At 40.2% G+C, this 21,529-nt stretch overlaps 2 protein-coding genes across 2 annotated transcripts; one reads left to right on the forward strand and one right to left on the reverse strand.

Moving 5' to 3' along the window:
• Nucleotides 1-695: 695 nt before the first annotated feature.
• On the reverse strand, nucleotides 696-21,511 carry PSMD5 (proteasome 26S subunit, non-ATPase 5). Its single transcript, XM_032418614.1, has 10 exons — nucleotides 21,240-21,511; nucleotides 15,348-15,492; nucleotides 14,245-14,358; nucleotides 13,680-13,808; nucleotides 10,574-10,683; nucleotides 8,026-8,168; nucleotides 6,727-6,918; nucleotides 4,520-4,629; nucleotides 4,000-4,140; nucleotides 696-1,515 (listed from the first exon to the last, which is right to left on the reverse strand). Exons 1-10 carry the CDS (start codon nucleotides 21,410-21,412, stop codon nucleotides 1,258-1,260), a joined length of 1,515 nt encoding a protein of 504 aa, XP_032274505.1. The 5' UTR covers nucleotides 21,413-21,511; the 3' UTR covers nucleotides 696-1,257.
• LOC116641124 (homeobox protein NANOG-like) lies at nucleotides 8,175-10,356 on the forward strand. Its single transcript, XM_032418615.1, has one exon. It carries the CDS (start codon nucleotides 8,929-8,931, stop codon nucleotides 9,856-9,858), a length of 930 nt encoding a protein of 309 aa, XP_032274506.1. The 5' UTR covers nucleotides 8,175-8,928; the 3' UTR covers nucleotides 9,859-10,356.
• Nucleotides 21,512-21,529: the final 18 nt, after the last annotated feature.

The raw sequence follows: 21,529 nt of genomic DNA on the forward strand, positions 1-21,529 counted from the left end.
AATGAATAAAATTAACATCATGAATGAGATTAAAAAGGTCATCTTAGAGATAGACTGTTTCTCAGGCCAGGAAAGACTTGGCTATAACTTATTAGTGGTATTAGCTGTAGAGAAATGATCAGTATGGAAACAAACAAACAAAAACACCCACAGAGGGTTATCAGAGATGTTAGAAACGAGATCATTAATCTGGGACAAGAGAATTCCAGGCACTTGAGAACCATTTTGTTACAGAGTGGGAAAGGTTTATCAACATCACCATGGCTTAAAAGAGATCTACCTCTGGATTCTGAATCACACTCTGATAACACTCTCATGCCGAAACCTGACTGGTGATTGGTGTGCAGAGTGCTTTTCCAGTTACAAAGCAGGGCACTGGAAACAGGTGGGAATATTTTTTTTGTCGATGAAAAGAAACTGCATCCTTTGTTAAATCAATGTGATGGCATCCTGGTTTATATATAGTGTCCTGCCATCCGACTCTGGTTATTAGGAGTCAGTGTCTCTCTCGCTGGTCAATTCAATTCTGACTCGATGGCTCTGAAAGATTAAAAGCGAAACCCTCAACAATGATGATCCACCAATAAGTAAAACAAGGTTTGGAGAATCTTTCTGCTCTAGCATGTTAGCACTCCTTCCAAACCACAACAGAGTACAATTCAATGATAAACAACAAAAAAAGCAAAGAACACTAGAAACATTTTTAAAAGATTTATTGTCCATTTTCCAAAGGAATATAATGGTAACAAAAAACCCAAAGACACCTTATTAAAAGTACTTATTCTTAGTATGGAGAACATAATTTCAAGATTCCATATTGTTCTTCAAAGAATATTTATACCCAAGACTTTGAAAGTGGAATCAGAAAGGCGAAAAGGACCTAAAAGGAAAAAAAAAAAAAGGTGGTAAAGAGAATTCAGAAACAATTTGTTTCCAATCTATTTGAAGCAGAATTTTAAATAAGACAGTGAGTAAGTCCATGAAAATTTCTGGGGGAACAAAAACACCATCTTCTTGGAAAGATTAAGGCAGTCAAAGGAATCTGAAAAACATCGGTGCAATTAAGACCAAGTTTGCTTGCTTTCCTGGTTCCACACTGTGTTTCCATGTAGAAACACCACAGATGTAGTGATATAATTACATTAGACACTCCATGATAATTCTGGGGGAAGGGAAGCCTCTCTTTTGTAAAATACAGGTGAAGTCAAATGCCTTAGGAGAAGTTTTGGTCAAAAGTGGTCTCGACTCTAGAAGAAATCATTCAGCTCCTTCCACGGCTGTTGTGGAGATAGGTTTCACATAGTATGGACCTTCACTCAGGTAAGTTCTGAGCCTCAAATAATTTGGGTTCCCAAAGATTTCTGCAGTTGTCTTGGAATTGGCAAGTGCTTTCACCAGTTCATATTTAGCATCCTTTGAAGCTTTGTCACGCTCCACAGACCGGTCCATCACATATTCCACAAACCCTGGACTATTAAACATAAGTTTCTGAGCCCAGGGTTGATTTGCAATGGCCTGAAATGGAAAGCAGAAAGATTAAAACTCCTCTGAGCCTTAAGAAGTTAAATGTGTTACTCGGATAGCACAATCCTTAGGAAAAAACTGGACAACATGAACCTTAAAAACGTTACTTTTTGGGCCACCTGGGTAGCTTAGTCAGTTAAGCATCTAACTCCTGATTTCAGCTCAAGTCATGATCTCAGGGTCCTGGGATTGAGCACCATGTCAGGCTACACACTCAGGAGGGAGTCTGCTTGAGACTCTCTCGCTCCTTCTGCCCCTCCCCCACTCACACTGTCTCTAAAATAAATAAAAATAAATCTTTAAAAAAATGATACTTTTGCCTAAATAAATTTCCTCCTGAAAATCTAACTTAAGAAAATAACCTAGGGGCGCCTGGATGGCTCAGTCAGTTAAGCATCTGACTCTTGATTTTGGCTCAAGTCATGATCTCAGGGTCATGAGATCAAGCCCAGTGCTGGTCTCTGTGCTCAAAGTGGAGTCTGCTTGTCCCTCTCCCTCTACTACTCCCCCCACTTGTTCTCTCTTTCCCTCTCTCTTGCAAATAAATAAATAAAATCTAAAAAAAAAGAATCTGAATATTAAAAAGCTTTGTTTACAAAGATGTTTATCATAGTGTGGAAGTTATAAATGTCTAATAGTGGGGGGGATAGGTAAGTAAATTATGGTATATAGGAAGAAAAAATTAAATAAACATAAATAATGTTTATAGGGGCACCTGGGTGGCTCAGTTGGTTAAGCAACTGCCTCCGGCTCAGGTCATGATCCTGGAGTCCCGGGATCAAGTCCCACATCAGGCTCCCTGCTCAGCAGGGAGTCTGCTTCTCCCTCTGACCCTTCCCCCTCTCATGTGCTCTCTCTCTCTCTCTCATTCTCTCTCTCTCAAATAAATAAATAAAATCTTTAAAAAAAAAAAAGAATAATGTTTATAAAGAATAGGCAAATCTATGATATTAAAAAAGTAGATCCAAATTATATACATGGCATAATCACAACAGTGGAAAAATAAAAACTAGAGAAGAAAAGACTACCCTGAAGAAACTCTCATATGTGTGCAAAAGATAATATTTTTGAGAATGTTCATTGTAGTACCATTTGTAATAGAGAACTACTGAAATCTTCATTGATAGGAGAGTGATTCAACTGTGGCTATACAATAAAATAATGACCCTTTTTTTAAAAAAGATTTTATTTATTTATTTATTTATTTAGAGAGTGCAAGTGGGGGTGGGGCAAAGGGAGAGAGAGAATCTCAGGCAGACTCCACACTGACTGCAGAGCTCAATCGGGGCTCAAACTCAGGACCCTAAGATCATGACCTGAGCTAAAATCAAGAGTCAGATGCTTAACTGACTGAGCCACCCAGGCACCCCTGAAATAAAGACTTTCTAATTGCCACTTTTAACATACACAAACCTTAGAAACATAATGTTGAAGAGAAAAGAATGATATGAACAGCATGATACCATTCACAAAGTTTAAGTATACGCAAAATACTGTAATTTGTTTAAAGATACACACATATGTAGTAAAAGTATAAAATCATGCATAGGCTTATAAACCCCGAATTCATGACAGTGATTACATCCAGAGAGGGAGGAAGAAGGGGGGGGTTGGCAGAGATTGGAAAGTATTACTGATGTCTGAAATTTTCACTAAAGGGCGCCTGGGTGGTTCAGTTGGTTAAGTGTCTGCCTTTGGCTAAGGTCATGATCTCAGGGTCCTGGGATCGAGCCCCACATCAGACTCCTTGCTCAGGGGGAAGTCTGCTTCTCCCTCTCCCTCTGCCCCTCCCCCTGCTTGTGCACTCTCTCGCTCTCAAATAAATAAAATCTTAAAAAAAAATTTTTCACCAAAAAAAAGGTAAATAAATACTAACACTAACACTAAAAGGAAATACACAAAACAGGTCTGACTTTAAGTGATTTCAAAAATTTCTACTTCACAATGTTTTCCAAATTTTAAAATAATGAATAAGCAGCTTTTACGAGAGCTGACACAGCTTAACTCAACCTTGTGGGTTTGGGCAAAGCTTGCTGAAGAAATGCCTGAGCTAGTCCTTTAAGAATGAGTAAGAAGTTAACAAGCAAAGTTGGAGAACAGTGTTGAATGTAGAGGGCACATAAAGGTCCAGAGATGTGAAGCAAGCAGTTTGGTATTACTAGAGCATTGAGTGCCAGCAGGGGAATGGCAGGAAATAAGGCTCAGGAAGAAGTCTCGGGCTGGGTCAATAGAGGATTTGCTTGATGGCAGATAAGGAATCTGGAATTAATTCTGTGATCCCACAGAATCCTGTCCAAACCTCTGCCACAATACCTAATGCCTTTAACTGAAACAATCTGTTGACACATCTGTCTCCCTCATTAGTATACACTAATGGCACAGGGCTACGCACTGGTATTTCCCAGGGCATGGCAGAGTAGCCACGGGCTGAACTAGCTTCATCCCAGAAGGACCTGAGAAAACGAAGATTCCTACCGTGAACACTTTTAAGGCAGCGCAGTGCAGTTCAGGGAAGGGTTGATTACTGATACCACGGAAGAGCTCCAGAGGATCCCGAGATAAAGAAGAAAACCAGGATTCTGTCATCCGCAGGAGGTCATCAGTCTGCTGCTCAGGCTACAGGACAGAAAGGAAAAATCTCAAGCCTTTGGAAGTCAGGAAGCCTGGATCTGATGGCACGCTGTCCTTAGTTTGCTACATGATCTCTGCTAAGTCTGGAGCACACTTTCCCAAACCCAGCTCACACTTCCCCAGTTGTTTTTTGTTTTCCTGATGGGGTGGATTAGGGAAGCTCTAGGGTCCTCTCTCTCCAGTTCTAACCTGGATGACTCCACTTTAACTTAAAAGATGTCACTAGTTATATAGTGAGGGTTATCTTCTTTTACTAAAAGTTGAGTAACATTTATATTAAGTTAACCAGTATTATGTTGACTTATACAGATTTATTCTCCCAAACATATCCCATGGTCCTTCATTAATTTCCCAATTTACTTACCGGTATATAAAAAATAGATGAAATAGCATCCAAACACCTAATTTTGAGCTCTGTCGAGGCATTCTTTGCTTGATATCCTATTTTCATGAGCAAGCGTTCAAAGCGAGTTCCTTTGAAGGATAACAAAGTATTTTTTATTGTGGTAAAATTAATATAAAATTTAACATTTTAACCATTTTTAAGTATAGAGCTTAGTACCTTCATGTTGTTGTGCAACCATCATCACTACCCATCTCCAGAACGTCTTCATCATCTCAAACCAAAGTTCTGTGTTCATTAAACAGTAACTCCCCATTTCCCCCACCCTCATCCCCTGATAACCAGTATTTTACTTTCTGTCTCTATGTATTTGACTAAGTACCTCATATAAGTGGAATCATATAATACTTGTCCTTTTGAGTCTGGCTTATTGCACTTAGCATAATGTCTTCAAGGTCCCTACATGTTATAGCATGTATAAGAATTTCATTCCTTTTTTTGTTCTGACTGGACCATGCCCAGTGTGAAGCCCAATGTGGAGCTTGAACTCATGACCCTGAGATCAAGACCTGAGCTGAGATCAAGAGCTGGACACTTAACCAACTGAGCCACCCAGGCGCCCCTCATTCCTTTTTAAGACTGGATATTTCATTGTATTGTATACACCACATTTTGTTTATCCATTCGTCCATCAATGAACATTTTGGATTGTTTCTACCTTCTTGGCTATTATGAATAATGCTGTTATGAATACAGGTGTACAAATACCTTCTGAGTCCCTTCTTTCAATTCCCTCGCATGTATATCTAGAAGTGTATTTGCTGGATCATATGGTAATTCTATGTATAATTTTTTTAAAAAGATTTTATTTATTTATTTATTTTAGAAAGAGAGCGCATACAAGCCGGGGGGAAGAGCGGGGGGCGGGCGGGGAGGGCAAAAGAATCTCAAGCTGACTCCATGCTGAGTGTGGAGCCCGATGTGGGGCTCAATCTCAGGATCTTGAGATCATGATCCAAGCTGAAATCAAGGGTCAGTCACTCAACCAACTGAGCCACCCAGTCGCCCCTCTATGTATAATTTTTTGAGGAACCAACCACCATAATGTTTTCCACAGCAGCTGTACCATTTTACATTCCCACCAAATATGTACCAGGCTCTCAATTTCTCTACATCTTTGTCAACATTTGTTATTTTGTTTTTGTTGTCTTTTTTTGTCATAATAGCCATTCTAATGGGTATGAAGTGAACAATGAGATTTTTTTAAAAGTATGCTTTTATATACTATGACCTCTACCAACCTAAACCAACACAAAAATGAAACATGTAGTTGGAGACCAAGTGACAGGCCTAAAACACACATTCATATGTAATACAGCATACATATAAGACAAACTGCAGAGGATTTGGAACCAAAGGACCTGGATTTGACTACGAGATGCCCCACTGTCTGTGTGATCTTAAAAATTCTCTTAACTTCTCTGAGTTTCAGCTACCTTATCTATAAAATGAGAATGCCATACTATGTTCTTTGCAGGACTATAAAAGGATTACATGTCATAGGTAAAAGCACTTAGAAAAGTATACATCACTAGGATACCAGTTGTGATACACAATAGCATACTGATTTTCAATTCAAGATATACTTCATAAAGGTTTTAGTAGTGCCCATATTATTTTTTGTATAGAATTCAGAGTGCTTTCAGATACTCATGGATGTGCTGTAAAAGTATCATTCTTAACATAACTTTGTAACAAATTTTTGTTTCTTTTTCTTCCTGGACATTACAAATATAAAACAAATGTGTGTTTTCATTAAATATTCACAATCCCAAGAAACAGTTGTTTATCCTTTTTATGAATGTACGAGGAAAACGGCCTACAGTAATGAAGTAAGGATATAAAGTTCAAAAAGCTAAGTCAGTGTTGGAACTGGGACATGAATCCAGGTCTTTCTGACTCTAGTCCACGGTCTCTGGACCATGAATACCATCAAGGAAGGTGTAGAGGGGACACAGTGCTTGGTCTAGCCAAGTAAAAACATAAACAAAAATTCAGTAATAATTATGAGACTTTCTAGGGATGAGTCCAAGGTCACAGTAAAAAGACAGCCGTCTGTAAGAGTAGTTTCTACAATGTAGTTAATGCACCAACAAATGAGCTTATATATTGAATCCTTGTCAAAAATGAAGATATCCCTAAAGAAAGCCAAAATAAGTCATACCAACCTGTTTTTTGTAAAACTTGTTTTCCTTCAACATTGGATCCCAGGATTCCAATTGTGTCCACTGCTACACCAATCATGGTGGGGTCCTGACTTTCTGTCATTTCAAAGACTTTTTCCATAAAGACAGGATAACGCTCACAGATTTGTTGAGGACTATCCATGATAGCCAGGTTTCCAAAAAACTTCACAAATCCTAAAGATATTTACAAAAACATGCGTTAATAGAGGAGGAAGGCCACATAAATTGTGGGCCCTATGTTTTCATAGGGACGGTAACAAACTACCGGCCAGGAAGGGGAGAATGGTTATAGTACTGTACTCAGTTGCCTGGCAATCAGACAGCCCATAAGGAGATACCGAAGGACCTGTGATGTGTGGTCCTGAGAACAGAAACCCCAGGGTATCAATGGAGCTGGATTCAAATACTGAAGCATTGTCATATGCAAGAGTAAAGAACAAGATACAAATTGGATACAAATTATAGGAAAGCAAGTTTGGAGCGACTGTAAGGAAAAAAAATTTTTTTTTTTAAAGTAAGCTCTATGCCTAATGTGGGGCTTGAACTCATGATCCCGAGATCAAGAGTCACATGTTCAATACAGACTGAGCCAGCCAGGTGCCCCAAGAAATTTTTAAACAGAGATGTTCATCGATGAAGTAAGCTAGGCTACCTAAGGAAGGAATACATTTCCAATTTCTGCAAGTGCTCAAGAAAAACTAATTAGCCATGTCCTAGAACAGCATGGCTGGAGTAGATCCTATATTAGATAAAGATTCCAAGAGAGATTTGTTGAATCTGTGAAATATACTGTAAATGTCATTAGTTGTATTTTTATTTATGTTGCTTTTGACTAAGGTTTGAAGAAAACTATCCCCATGCTCTAAATAGCAATGGTATTTCCAGAAAATCAGAATCAATAAGGCGTGGCTCCCACGGCAATACAGTCCACCTCATTAAGGGCTGTGGGTATCATCTAAAGGGAATCTGCTCTAAAGAAAATAATCCCCGGGGCGCCTAGGTGGCTCAGTTGTTAAGCGTCTGCCTTCGGCTCAGGTCATGATCCCGGGGTCCTGGGATCAAGCCCCCGCATCGGGCTCCCTGCTCCGCGGGAAACCTGCTTCTCCCTCTCCCACTCCCCCTGCTTGTGTTCCTGCTCTCGCTGTCTCTCTCTCTCTGTCAAATAAATAAATAAAATCTTTAAAAAAAAAAAAAAAAAGAAAAGAATCCCTGGCCTCTCCCGTCAGAAAGAACTCAGAAAAAACATATACCATCATTTTCACAGAAATCAGTATTTCTTACCTGGCAAATAGAAGCTAGAGAAAGGGTCTGACTCTGCCCCAACAATTATATTAGAAATCTGATCAATTACTCCTTCTTGAGCAAGGTACTGTCGTCCATGATGAGTATATGCCAGTGACGTCACCATTTCTATACAGGTGGCTCTGAAATGCCAAGATTTTGCATGTGGTTAACATAGTTTATAAACTGCTTTCATAGGCTATCTTACTTAATTCTTTTAATCTAAAAGGTCAGTAACCCTGGCTCTACTTTTCAGATGAGGACACAAGGATGAGAAAATTGCAATGATTTGTTCAGAATCACATTGTTATTACAAGGTAGAGTTTAGACTTAAATTTTGACCTTCTGACTTGAGGCCCATTACTATTTCCACTATGATAGGGCTGCTTCCTAAAGAATTTTTTTTAATTTTTATTTTGAAATGTCACACATATACAAGAGTATAAGAGATCAGTGCAGTATGTCCCCATGTACCCATAATCCTGATTGCATAGCCATCATGATTTTGCCTTACATAAGATTTTTGACAAGATTTTGCTTTACATCTTTTTCCCTCCATTTTTGCTGAATTATTTTAAAGCAAATTCTAGTCATCTAGCCATTTACCCCTGCATACTTCGGTATGCATCTCTAAAAACATGAATATTTCCTCACACAACTATAATGTCATTTCCACATATTTTAAAAATTGATAAAAATTCTTGCTATCAGGGACCTTTGGCTCCATTGGGCTTGTTGGCTCTTACTATTGCAGTGGTGACGCACTTCATCCTGTCTTTCTCAGACTCTTAACATCTGGAGGTCTTCCTACTCCTCTCAGCTCTTCCACCTAGATCCATAAGCCTGGGCCTTTCTTACAATCTCGCTCTTTTTTTTTTTTCCGTCTACCCTCGACTCACCAACATGAGTGCAGATCCAGCTCTGCCCCAATGCCCGCCTGGCCCCGAAGCACCCAGTTCTAGGGACTCTTCTCCAATGCCTGAGATTTATGGGGCTGGAGAAAATTATGCGTCCCTGCAAATGTCATCTGCTGAGACACCCCACGCGGAGACCGTCTCTCCTCTTCCTTCATCCATGGATCTCCTTGTTCAGGACAGCCCCGACTCCTCCACCAGTCCCAGGATAAAACTACCACCCACTTCTGGAGAGGAGAGAACAGTGAAGAAGGAAGATATGGCCCAGGGCAAGAAACAGAAGATCAGGACTGTGTTCTCTCAGACCCAACTCCATGTCCTCAATGATCGATTTCAGAGACAGAAATACCTCAGTCTCCAGCAGATGCAAGAACTTTTCAACATTCTGAACCTAAGCTATAAGCAGGTGAAGACCTGGTTCCAGAACCAGAGAATGAAATGTAAGAGGTGGCAGAAAAACCACTGGCCAAAGGACAGCAAGAGTGTGACTCAGAACAGCACAGCAACCGCAGAATACCCAGGCTTCTATTCCTACCACCAGGGATACCTGAGGAACACTTCCGGAAACCTTCCAATATGGAGCAACCAGACCTGGAATAACCTGAATTGGAGCAACCAGATCTGGAACAGCCAGTCTTGGAGCAACTCCTGGAATGGCCAGTCTTGGAGCAACCATTCCTGGACCAGTCAGACCTGGTGCCCCCAAGCCTGGAACAATCAGCTCCAGAACTGTGGAGAGGAATCCCTGCAGCCCCAGATCCAGTTCCAGCAAAATTCCATCAGCAATTTGGAGTCCATCTTAGAAACTTCTGGGGAAAGCCATAGTGTAATACAACGATCTGCTAAGTATTTTAGTACCCAGCAAATAATGGATTTGTTCCCAGATTACTCTGTGAACATACAGCCTGAAGATGTATGACGATGAGTATATTATTCGATCTCAATTTGGGCAGTGGCTGTATTACTTCTCCTAGGCTTTGTCTTTTAGGGTCCTATATATCTCTGCCTCGATACTCTGTTTCCCATTATTCTTATTGTGTCCGTTGAGGGGGTTTGATTGGAGTCAAAGAGGTTTCAGTAGCGTTGGCTGTTATGGACAACATGATAAAAGGTGTTTCTGGCTATAGATAACTAGATACAATCCTAATGTGGATATCTTTAGGCTCTAGAATCTAACCTCAAGAATAGGAAGTGAAGATACAAAGACGTGTGATGAAGGATAATTTGCATTTTCTGAGATTGTGAGGCTTTTCTTGTTAATAACCTCAATTGTTAACGGTGAAGGGTTAAGCTATAATGTGCTTCATTGATTTCCTCTGTCCCTTGTGATGTTTTACTAGAACTGTTAATTTGTTCATTATTCTAGTATTTGTAGAAAGATGTTTTGTATTTTAATGTATCATGATAATAGTACCAGTCTGGCTGATTGGTTTATAGGTTTAAGTACAAATAAATAAAATACCCACTTAAAAAAAAAAATTCTTGGTATCAGGGCGACTAGGTGGCTCAGGCAGTTAAGCAGCTGACTTGATTTCAGCTCAGGTCATGATCGCAGCATCCTGGTTACTAAGTCCCAAAGCTGTTTCCTGGACTTCCAAAAAAAGACGTTTTAAGAGCTCTCTCAGCCAACATACCTGACCAGCACATCCTCCCCAGTCAACTCCCTGAGGAGCTGGGTTACCAATCCACTGGTGGTACAGTACGTTAAAGATTCTGGTGACAGAGAAGAAATCTCCACAATTAACTGAAAGAAAAAGACAGAAAAAGCAAAAAGGTCAAAACAGCCCCAAATCTGTTAAATCTCATTTTTTTAATAGTTATTTAGATTTTTATAACCAAACAGGTTCTCTTGTCCTTTCTCAATTCTTCCAATGACAAGATGAAATGAAACCTCTTCTAACATAAGGAAGAGTCTACTCTTTAAAGTTCCCTGGCCCAAGGCCTTTAATACTACTACTTTTTTTTTAAAAAGAATTAAAAAAAAAAAAAATTAATTAAATTTTTTTATTATGTTCAGTTAGCTGCTGTATAGTAAATCATTAGTTTTTGATGTAGTGTTCAATGATTCATTAGTTGCATATAACACCCTGTGCTCATCCCAACATGTGCCCTCCTTAGTACCCATCACCCTGTTACCCCAACCCCCCCCCCCCCCCCCCCCTCTGAAACCCTCAATTTGTTTCTCGGGGTCCATAGTCTCTCATGGTTCATCTCCATCTCTGATTTCTCCCCCTTCAGATTTCCCTCCCTTCCCCTATGGTCCTCAGTGCTATTTGCTTATGTTCCACATATGAGTGAAACCATATAATTGTCTTTCTCTGCTTGACTTACTTCACTTAGCACCCCTCCAGTTCCATCCATGTCGATGCAAATGGTGGGTACTTATCCTTTCTGATGGCTGAGTAATATTCCATTGTATGTATGAACTACATCTTCTTTATCCACTCATCTGTTGAAGGGCATCTCGGCTCCTTCCACAGTTTGGCTATTGTGGACACTGTTGCTATGAGCATTGGGTGCAGGTGCCCCTTCTTTTCACTACATCTCTATCTTTGGGGTAAATACCTAGTAGTACATTTGCTGGGTTGTAGGGAAGCTCTATTTTTAACATCTTGAGGAACCTCCATACTGCTTTCCAGAGTGGCTGTACCAGCTTGCATTCCCACCAACAGTGTGAGAGGGTTCCCCTTTCTCAACATCCTCGCCAACATTTGTTGTTTCCTGTCTTGTTAATTTTTGCCATTCTAACTGGTAAGGTGGTATCTCATTGTGGTTTTGATTTGTATTTCCCTGATGGCTAGTGATGTTGAGCATTTTTTCATGTGTTAGATCTCAGTTTAAATTAAACACAGGACTAGGCACTTTATATAACTGAATTTTTAAAAAAATCCATTATTTGTCTCCATAAGTAGAAAAACTTCATTGAATGCGTAAGAATTACTTTGGCACAGAAATACTCCATTGTATCTGATTGTATTTGTGTGTGTGTTTTTTTTTTTTTAAGAAATCATCAATCAGGGTACAAAAGCCTAAATCAGCAAAAAGATGGTTAAAAATCATTCATTCATTCATACATTCTATCAGTCAGTCATTCACTTACTCATTCCACAAGGTTGTCCTGAGGGCTTATGGAGATACAGGACATTGAAGGATTTTAAGCAGAGGAATGACAGAACCAGATTTGAATATTTAAAAGATCATCCTGACTGCATCCAAAAATAGACTAGTGGTATCAAAAATGGATGAGAAGAGACCAGTCTGGATGCAAATAGAATAGTCCAGGTGAGAGATCCTGGTAGCTTAGACTAGGGTAGTGGTGGCTTTATCAAGGAAGAGAAGTGCATGGTTTAAGTAAAACTGACACCATATGGACCTAATGGATATGTGGCAGGGAGAACAAGGCCTCACAGAGAATGAGCCCAAGGTCTAATACCCAACCATGCTGACTATGATACAGGGCCAGTGTGTTGCTATTTTTGACTGGAGCATGGGCTGGGTAAGGAAGCTTAGGAGTTTGGTTTGAGCATGAGTGTGAGGGGCCTAGAATACATAGGTCTAAAGGGGGAACAGTGAGTAAGCCATTGGACATGAGGGTCTGGGCTCAGAAGAGAGGTCTGGGTTGGAGGTGTATGGAGTCATCCTATATAGATGGGAACTGAAATCATAAGATGAATAAAATTGCCTAGAAATGAATATACAGTGAGAACAGGGTTTGGGAATTCACCTTCATGAACTCCAACAATTAAAAGTTCAATAGAGGATAATGAGCCAGGAGACTGAGAAGAAATAGCTAGAGAGGCAGAAGGGAAACCAGGAGAGCATGGTATTAAGACATGCAAAGTAAGAAAGTGTTGTGAACAGGGAATTAGACTGTCAACGATTCCATTTTGTATATGCAGCCTATTAACTGTATGGCCTGGGTCAGCTACTCCATCAATAGTGAGGTTAATGAGGATCATGTACAGGGTTTACCATAAAAATTGAAGACAATATATGTGGAGATTTAGCACAATGGTAAGTACAAAGCGGGTACAAATGAGAGTCATTTCTTCATCTTACTACTGTAACTAATTATTTCAAAGTCTAGTTTTAACATTATCTCCTTTATTATAGTACTTTATGTAGTGCACTGTAAATATTTTTTATATGACTGTCCCACATACTAGGCTGGGAGTTCACCCCCACATCCCCAGCATCTAATATAGGGCCTAACACAGGGCCTAACACACTCAATGAATACATGGTAAACAAGCCATCTTGCCTTCCAGTAGAAGCTCTACTGCATTCTGAATTGCAGGCATCAGAAAGTGTGCGGGGTGCCTGGGTGGCTCAGTCGTTAAGCGTCTGCCTTCGGCTCAGGTCATGATCCCAGGGTCCTGGGATCGAGCCCCACATCATGCTCCCTGCTCCGTGGGAAGCCTGCTTCTCCCTCTCCCACTCCCCCTGCTTGGGTTCCCTCTCTCGCTGTGTCTCTCTCTGTCAAATAAATAAATAAAATCTTTAAAAATAAAAAAGAAAGTGTGCTTTTAGGGGCACCTGGCTGGCTCAGTTGGTTGAGTGTCCGACTCTTGATTTCGGCTCAAGTCATGATCTCAGGGTCATGAGATCGAGCCCTGCGTTGGGCTCCATGCTGAGCACGCAGACTGCTTAAGATCTTCTCTTCCTCTCCCTTGCCCTTCCCCCTGCACTCCTGCACTCTCTCTCTCAAACAAACAAAAAAAAGCGTGCTTTTAGTCTTACCTCATACACTCTGTATCGAACAATGTCATTTGTTTTCATTACCCTTTTCAAATCATCCAGCAGATTGCTTTCAAATAAAGCCTCTAGTCCAGCTTGGGTTAGTGATATTCTTGACAGGGACTTAATGGCCTTATAAGGAAAGAAAATACCTCTTAAATCATAAAAATGCAAAATATTAATATTTACTTCATGAGATTGATGTGAAATTAGTATGTGGAATGCATCTTGCACAATGAGCATTCACTATGTTTTAGGTATCATTATTTAAAACTGAAAAAGATACACAGTATTCCCACTAGAAAACAGATGATGTAAATTTTGTTTCTTATCAAGCAACCTAATATAAGCTCCATGATGGATAATTTAGATATGTGTATTCTAGAAAACAGAAAGGGTTTACTGGTATTTATTTGACACCATTTATTTATCTGATACCATCTATATGAGGTTACCAATTCAACTATACAAATCATCCATCCTAAACTTGCACCTCTCAATCCAGAAGGCCTTCTTTTGTTTTTTAGAATACTCTGTGTATTTAAGCTGATGGTTCTAGGTGACTCACCGCTTTAGCTACAGACAGATTGTCTCCACCAATACAATAAACAATCCGTTTTAGTAATTCAGCATTATTTAGAATCTCAGTAACAGCATCAGAATTTTCAACAATTCTTCCGACCTGAAATAAAAAAGCAATCAGAAACTCCCTTAGTGTGCATTTATCTTAGGAGTTACTGATTACAGCTATAAGACAAGCCATTAAAAATTCCAAATGACCTAAATTCATTAAAGCTGAACATACTCATGGTATAGTCACATTATTGAAAAGAAAGAAAAAAATTAACCGTAAAGAACTGACACTTCAGTGAGAGAAGACAATACAAATTCTAGTTCTATCAATTTTTAGCTACACTGACCTTGGGCAAATTAAATAACTTCTTTGAACCTAATTTCTTATCTGTTAAATGAGAATACTATACTTAATTGCAGGATAGTTATGATGATTGAAGGAGACTAAACAGGAAAAGTACCTACTATGGTGTCTAGCACATAAATAGTCAGAGAATCAATCAATACTTTCTCCTTTTCTGTTGAATTAATCCTTCCAGAGGAGAGAAGGAAAAACAGTACTCGAATGCCTACTAAGTAACTAACTGCTTGGGTCCTAACAACTTAACAAAATAATCCTCAGCAGCAGCTCTTCACCCAAATAGTAGAGTATCTTGGTTACTAGGGTTATAAGAGTTACTCTCTCAATTTCTTGGTTTAGTGACCTTTACAATAGTACTTTTTTCATGCCACTATAATAAGACCTAATATGGCAATTACTTTCTCTAGACAAGGAGCTCCTTGAAGGAAAGAAATAGGCTTTATTTATCTTGGTAGCTCTAACAGTTTATGGTACAATGCCCGGCATGTAAAAGGAATTCAGTCAGTATTTGATGAATGAATATTTCAGACAATACTTATTAGAACTCCTTACTTTAGCTTGGATCCTCCTGGTTATAGTTAGCTATGCACACTAGAATAGACTAGATACTTCCTAGGCACAGAGAGAGATTCTGTTTTCTTCATCTCTCTATCTTTGGCACCCAACACAGAGCCTGGTCCAGAGCAGGTGGTCACTAAATGTCAGTTCCCTTATTATGTGCTAGTAAAACTTCATACCTGGGATAGAGTGAGAATTTTTACGGAATCATCGGGGTGAGTCAGTCCCCTCTGAAGGTCAGCCCCGAGGTTCCGGGCCACGTGAACTGGCTCCACAGCTTGGAGCAATCTCTCCAGAATGGATACACACAAAGTGATCTGTTCCCTAAAGGAGACATCAGAGATCTCATTAGTTTGTGTCCTGCCAGGTACGTAGTAACAACCCATTAATATCTGAAGTCTGGCTCAATGAGGATCTTCTCCACACAGACTTCCCTTTAAAGTACTAACTTCGGGGGCGCCTGGGTGGCTCCGTTGGTTAAGTATCTGCTTTCGGCTCAGGTCATGATCCCTGGGTCTTGGGATCAAGCCCCATCCCCATGGCGGGCTCCCTGCTTCTCCCTCTCCCCTCTGCTCGTGCTCTCTCTCTTGCTATCTCTCCCTCTCTCTCAAAAAAATAAATAAAATCTTAAAAAAAATACTAACTTCTACTAATTTACTAAACATTTACTAAGTACCCATTATGTGCCATGCCTGTGCTGGGGCTACAAAGAAGGATAATTCTCTAGCCTCAATGAGCTCAGTCTAATGGAAAATATAGAACAGAAAGGCAACTATAATCAGGTGGATAAATGTTAGAGGTTAGGATTGGAAGCTATGGGAGCTCAAAAAAGAACGCAGGGATCAGGAAGCCCTCCCAGAGGGGTAATAGCTGAGCTAAATTTTAAGAAAAAGTGGGGATTATCTAGGAGGACAAAGGTGTTCCAGGTAGAACACATGAAGGGGAACAGAGGAATTAGGCAGTGTTATACATTTAAGGAAGTACAAGGAGCTCCATCTCACTGGGGTAAGAATGGGAGAGAACTGGGGAGAAGGTAAAGGGGGGGTATGAATGGGGAGCAATAAAAAAGGAAAGATGCACAGAAGACACATTCTGATGGGTCTTTTTTGTCATGCTACAGAATTCAGACTTTTCCAGAAGGCAATGGGAAGCCACGAAGTGGTTTTAAGCAGAAAGTAACATGATGAGATCTGACTTGAGGAAGTCACTCTGCATCAGTTAGAGAAAGAATTTTTCAGTTAGAAGGCCGGTGATGAGGGAGTGAAACGGGGGAGTAGTAAGGAGGGATGGAGAAGAGGGAAAAGATTCAGAAGCAATTAAAGAGGTAAATTAATCAGAACTTGATGACTACCAGTTGTGGATACAGAAGATGTTTTAAGAATAGCTTCCTTTTCTCTTAATGGGCAGTACAAGTAAACAGCCCAGGCACTCATATACGGTTAATAGGAGCATACAATTAAACTGATACAACTTTTCTAAAAGTTGATTAAGCAATACATAGCAAAAGCCTTAAAAATGAACATAACTTTTTTAACTTAGGGATTCCACTTTGTATAACTGCACCTAAGGGAAGGATTAAGAATGTTTATTATACCCAAGATAACTGAAACCATATGTCCACACAAGAATTTGTACGTGGATGTTCATAGCAATAGAAACAACCCAAATGTCCCATCAATTAATGAATGGATAAACACACCCAATTTTATCCATCCAATGGAATATTATACAACATGGATAAAATGTGGAAATAGGCTAAGTGAAAGAAGCCAGACATAAAAAGCTTCCTTTTGATGATGATTCCATTTATATGAATGTCCAGAACAGACAAATCTATGGACACAGAAAGCAAATTCCTGGTTGTCAGGGCTAGGGGAGGGACAGAGAGGAGGAAGGCGGAGGAAGGACTGTTAATGGATATGGATTTCTTTTCCTTTTTAAAAAAACTGTGACTGGATATACCATGGAATTTACCATTTTAACCATTTTTTAAATGTACAGTTCTGTGCATTAAAGTTCATTCACATTGTTGTGCAACCATCACCATCAACCATCTCTAGAACTTTTTCATCTTCCCAAATGGAAAACTCTCTATCTATTTTTTAAAGATTCATTTATTTATTTGCTAGAGAGAGTACGAGAGAGCATGGGCAGGGGGTAGGGGCAGAGGGAGAAGGAGAGGGAGAAGCAGACTCCCCGCTGAGCAGGGAGCCCAACACGGGGCTGGATCCTAGGACACCAGGATCATGACCTGAGCCGAAAGCAGACACTTACCCAATGAGCCACCCCAGTGCCCCAAACTCTATATCTGTTAAACAGTAACTTCCTATTCTCTCCTCCCCTGAGCCCCTAGCAACCACCATTCTACTTTCTCTCTAAATGTGACTACCCTTGGTGCCTCATCTAATTGGAATCATACAATATTGTCCTTTGTGACTGGCTTATTTCACTTAGAATGGTGTCTCCAAGTTTCCTCCACGTTGTAGCATGTGTTAGAAGTTCTTTTCTTTTTAAGGCTGAATAATACTCCATTGTATGTATATACCACACTTTATTCATCTGCTGGTAGATACTTGAATTGCTTTGTTATTGTAATTTCAATTTGCATTTCCCTAATGACTAATGACGTTGAGTATCTTTTTATGTGCTTATTTGCCATCCTTGTATCTTCTTGTTCAAATATTTTGCCCATTTTTAAATTGGATACTTTTCTTGTTTCTGAATTTTGAAAGCTCTTTATATATTCTGAATACAAGTCCTTTATCAGATACACTCTTTGCAAAGATTTTTCTCCATTTGTGACTTGCGTTTTTATTCTCTTAACTGTGGCCTTTGAAGAGCAGAGTAATTTTGATGAAGTCCAATTTATCAATTTTTCCTTCTATGGATCACACTTTTGGTGTCACACCAAAGAAATCTTTGTTCAACCCAAGGTCATAAAAATTCTCTCCCAGGTTTTCTTCTAGAAGTTTTATAGTTTTAGGTTTTATATTTAGGCCTATAATCTCTCATACACTGTTGGTGGGAATGTAAAATGGTACAATTACTTTGGAAAACAGTTAGACAGTTTCTTAAAAAGTTAAATATACACCTGCCATATGATCTAGCCATTTCACTCCTAGGTATTAACTCAAAGAGAAAAGAATATGTCTGTGTAAAGACTTGTACACAAACGTTCATGGCAGTATTATTTGTAATAGAGTCAAACTGAAGACAGCTCAAATGTTCACCAGCAGGTAAACCGAAAACAAATGTGGTACATCCTATACAAGGGACTACTATTCAGCAACAAAAAGGAATGAAGTATTCATCCACACCACATGGAAAAATTTAAAATAATTATGATGAGTGAAAGAAACCAGAGTACATACTGTGGGATTCCATTTATATAAAACTCTTTTTTAAAAAAAAAAAGGCAAACTCATCTATAGTGATCAGTGGTTGCCTGGCTGAGGTGGAAAGGGATTACAAAGAAGCACAAGGAAACTTCTGGGGGTAAGAGATATCTTTGCTATCTTGACTGAGGTGATGGTTCCATGGGTGTATACATATGTCAGTATGTCAATACCTGTCAAATTGTGTAGTTTTTTAAAGATTTTATTTATTTATTTGACAGAGAGAGAGCAAGAGAGCACAAGCAGGAGTGGCAGAGGGAGAAGCAGGCTCCCTGCTGAGCAAGGAGCCAGATGCAGGGCTCAATCCCAGGACCTGAGATCATGACCTGAGCTGAAGGCAGACGCTTAACCAACTGAGCCACCCAGGCGCCCCTCAAATTGTTTATTATGTGCAGTTTATTTTATGCAAACTACATTTCAATAAGGCTATTTTTTTTAAAAAAGCAGCCATAGGTTAAACTGTATAGTGCATAAATTTCAGATCACATGTGGCCCTTTACAGTAAAAACCCAAAGAGTTAATAATTTACAATCAATCTCCATATTGTAAAGCAATAATCTTAGGACTTACTTTCTATCACAAAAACTCCTGTCAAGATACTAGATTTACATCTATTAGATCAGATTCTGAACCAATATATAGCAACCTGGTTTTGCCAGGATAATAGAAATAGATCTAGAGACTGCCAATCTACTATCTGCAGAAGAATTATTCTCACAAATTGCAATTGGTATCTCCTATGCACCCAGTTCTGAATTACCCTGTTTTTAAATTTCCATTAAAATTGTTGCCTAGAGCACTGCTCCTTCATTAGGCAAAACACATCCCCCATAAACCTTATTCTTCAAACTCCCATCCATTTCAGCTCCTACTGTATCTCTGGTGTTAATTTAGGTTATGACTTTTGAAATTTTCTTCATCCCTGATATAAAGTGGTTGGACTAGGTGGCCTCTTTAAAATTTATGAGTCTAATCTTTTATTTGGCATATATTGTACTATGTGCTACACCCTAAGAGGGATGCAGAGATGAACAAAATACGTCCCCTGCATTCAAAGGATTTTCAAACCAGAAGTAAACACATAAAGAACTATAATATAATGCAACAGTGTCAAGTATCATTAACAGAAATAATGATAATGCCTCTCAGGAGATCTGAGGACCAGTCACTTGAAACTGGAGTGGCCAAGTGAGACTTTTTGGAGGTGACAGCACTTTACCTGGGCTTTCAAGAATGGAAAGAATTTGGAGAGAGGGAGGGCATTTCAGTTAGAAGGACATGCATGAACAAAGTTAGGAAAGTGCCAAGTCATGCTCAAGGGAAAGTAAATGTGCCACATGGTAGCTGAAGCAGATGAAATATTTGTAGAGGAGTGGAGGGAAAAGATGAGGCTGGAAAAGTAGGATGGAAATATACTGTACGGGCCCAAATGCCAGAAAAAGAAGTCATAATTTCATACTGTAGACAATGGGAAACGATGGCAAAGATTTGAGACAAATAACCCAAGAAGTTAACTGGTTGCTGTGTGGGAAGAACGTGCTGGACAAAGAAGCTTAAAGGTAGTGAGTCAGACTAATAGCAAGAGACCCAGCAAGAGGGAGAAAATGAGGGCTTGAATTAAAGAGGACAGAAAAGAGATATTTCATAGGCAGAACCGGATAATGTTAACTAATGGATTTAATGAAGCAGAACATGTATAAAAAAGGGAGGAATCTCAGAAGGATATAGCCAAGAAAGCCCCCTGAAATCACCCAGTGTTGATCCAGTTAAGATTTTTTTTACCGTTTCAGGTAGAAGGATCACTTTTACATTTCTGGATCACAAAACATTTGTAAAATTAGGAGCTCCAGTGGCGCAATCGGTTAGCGCGCGGTACTTATACAAAGTGCTTTTTAATCAAACAGTACAGATGTGCATTAAATGAAAAAAGTTGCCATCCTCAGTCCCACTTCTGTATTAATAGTTCCTGCTGTACCTTTCAGATATTATCAGTGTTCTACTAGTCTGTGTAGTGGGGAGGGGGGACGGCGATTGAAATCCTTAAAAACATTACACATAATGGAATCATAAACTCCTACAATTTTCCTTTTTCATTCAACTAGATATATTAAGAGATTTTTCCATGTCCACACATATGGATCTACCTCAATTCTTCTACTAGCTGCACAGGGTTACACAGTAGTAATGTATCATAATTTATTTCCAACCCCTTTTAATGGATATTTAGGTTGTTTCTAGTTTTTTGCTGTCACCTTCTGTCATGCAGCTCTCTCTGTATACAGGACATTTTGAGTGCGAGCATACCTGCCTGTTCCATGCCTACGGATCAAAAGATACGTGAATTTAGAATGTGGGTGGACCTTGTCAAATTGCCAGGATAGGACCCATTCTTAAGAGGAAAGAAAGTCACGAACCCGTACACATGACTGCGGAGCCTCCCTCTAGGTGGGCAACCTCGCTTTCCCTCTCCAATTCCTATTTCAAGGATGAAGGCAGTGAGGCCGGGCGACGGCCAGGGCACACAACTCGGAGGCTGGACTTGAGCGCCGTGTCTGGCCTCGCCACCCAGGCTCCCTCCCGCTAAAGTGTCAGCGACTTCTTTACCCTCCCTGCGACTGGGGAGAACCCTTCCCCTCCTCCCAGCCACCCTCGTCTCCACGCTTGGGGTCGTCTCACCGATGGTTCTCGTTGAGCAGGGAGAAGAGCGGGCCGAGGCGCAGTTCGGCCGCCAGCTCGCGGAGCTCGCTGAGCGGCACGGTCTGCAGCACCGAGTGAAGCGCGCGCAGCTCCTCCAGCGGCGCTTCCAGCCGCGACACCTCCCTCAGCAGCGCGAGCGCCTGGGCCGCCATCGTGCCCCTCCCGCCCCGGCTCGCGACTCCGCCGGCTCCCGGCTCCCGGCTCCCGACGCGCCGCTCCGAGCCTCGCGAGATTTGCGGGGCACAGCCTCCCTTCCCGGGGTTTCCGCC

Source organism: Phoca vitulina, unplaced genomic scaffold (assembly GCF_004348235.1).
Source record: "Phoca vitulina isolate PV1807 unplaced genomic scaffold, GSC_HSeal_1.0 scaffold21, whole genome shotgun sequence".
Classification (NCBI taxonomy): domain Eukaryota; kingdom Metazoa; phylum Chordata; class Mammalia; order Carnivora; family Phocidae; genus Phoca; species Phoca vitulina.

Excerpts from the sequence above, each read along its gene's own strand:
- LOC116641124 (XM_032418615.1), top strand. The coding sequence starts at position 8,929 with ATGAGTGCAGATCCAGCTCTGCCCCAATGCCCGCCTGGCCCCGAAGCA.
- PSMD5 (XM_032418614.1), bottom strand. The coding sequence starts at position 21,412 with ATGGCGGCCCAGGCGCTCGCGCTGCTGAGGGAGGTGTCGCGGCTGGAA. Across the intron at positions 14,359-15,347 it reads AAATTCTCACTCTATCCCAG|GTCGGAAGAATTGTTGAAAA; the intron begins GTATGAAGTTTT and ends TTTTTATTTCAG. Across the intron at positions 4,630-6,726 it reads ACAAGTTTTACAAAAAACAG|GAACTCGCTTTGAACGCTTG; the intron begins GTTGGTATGACT and ends TATCCTTCAAAG.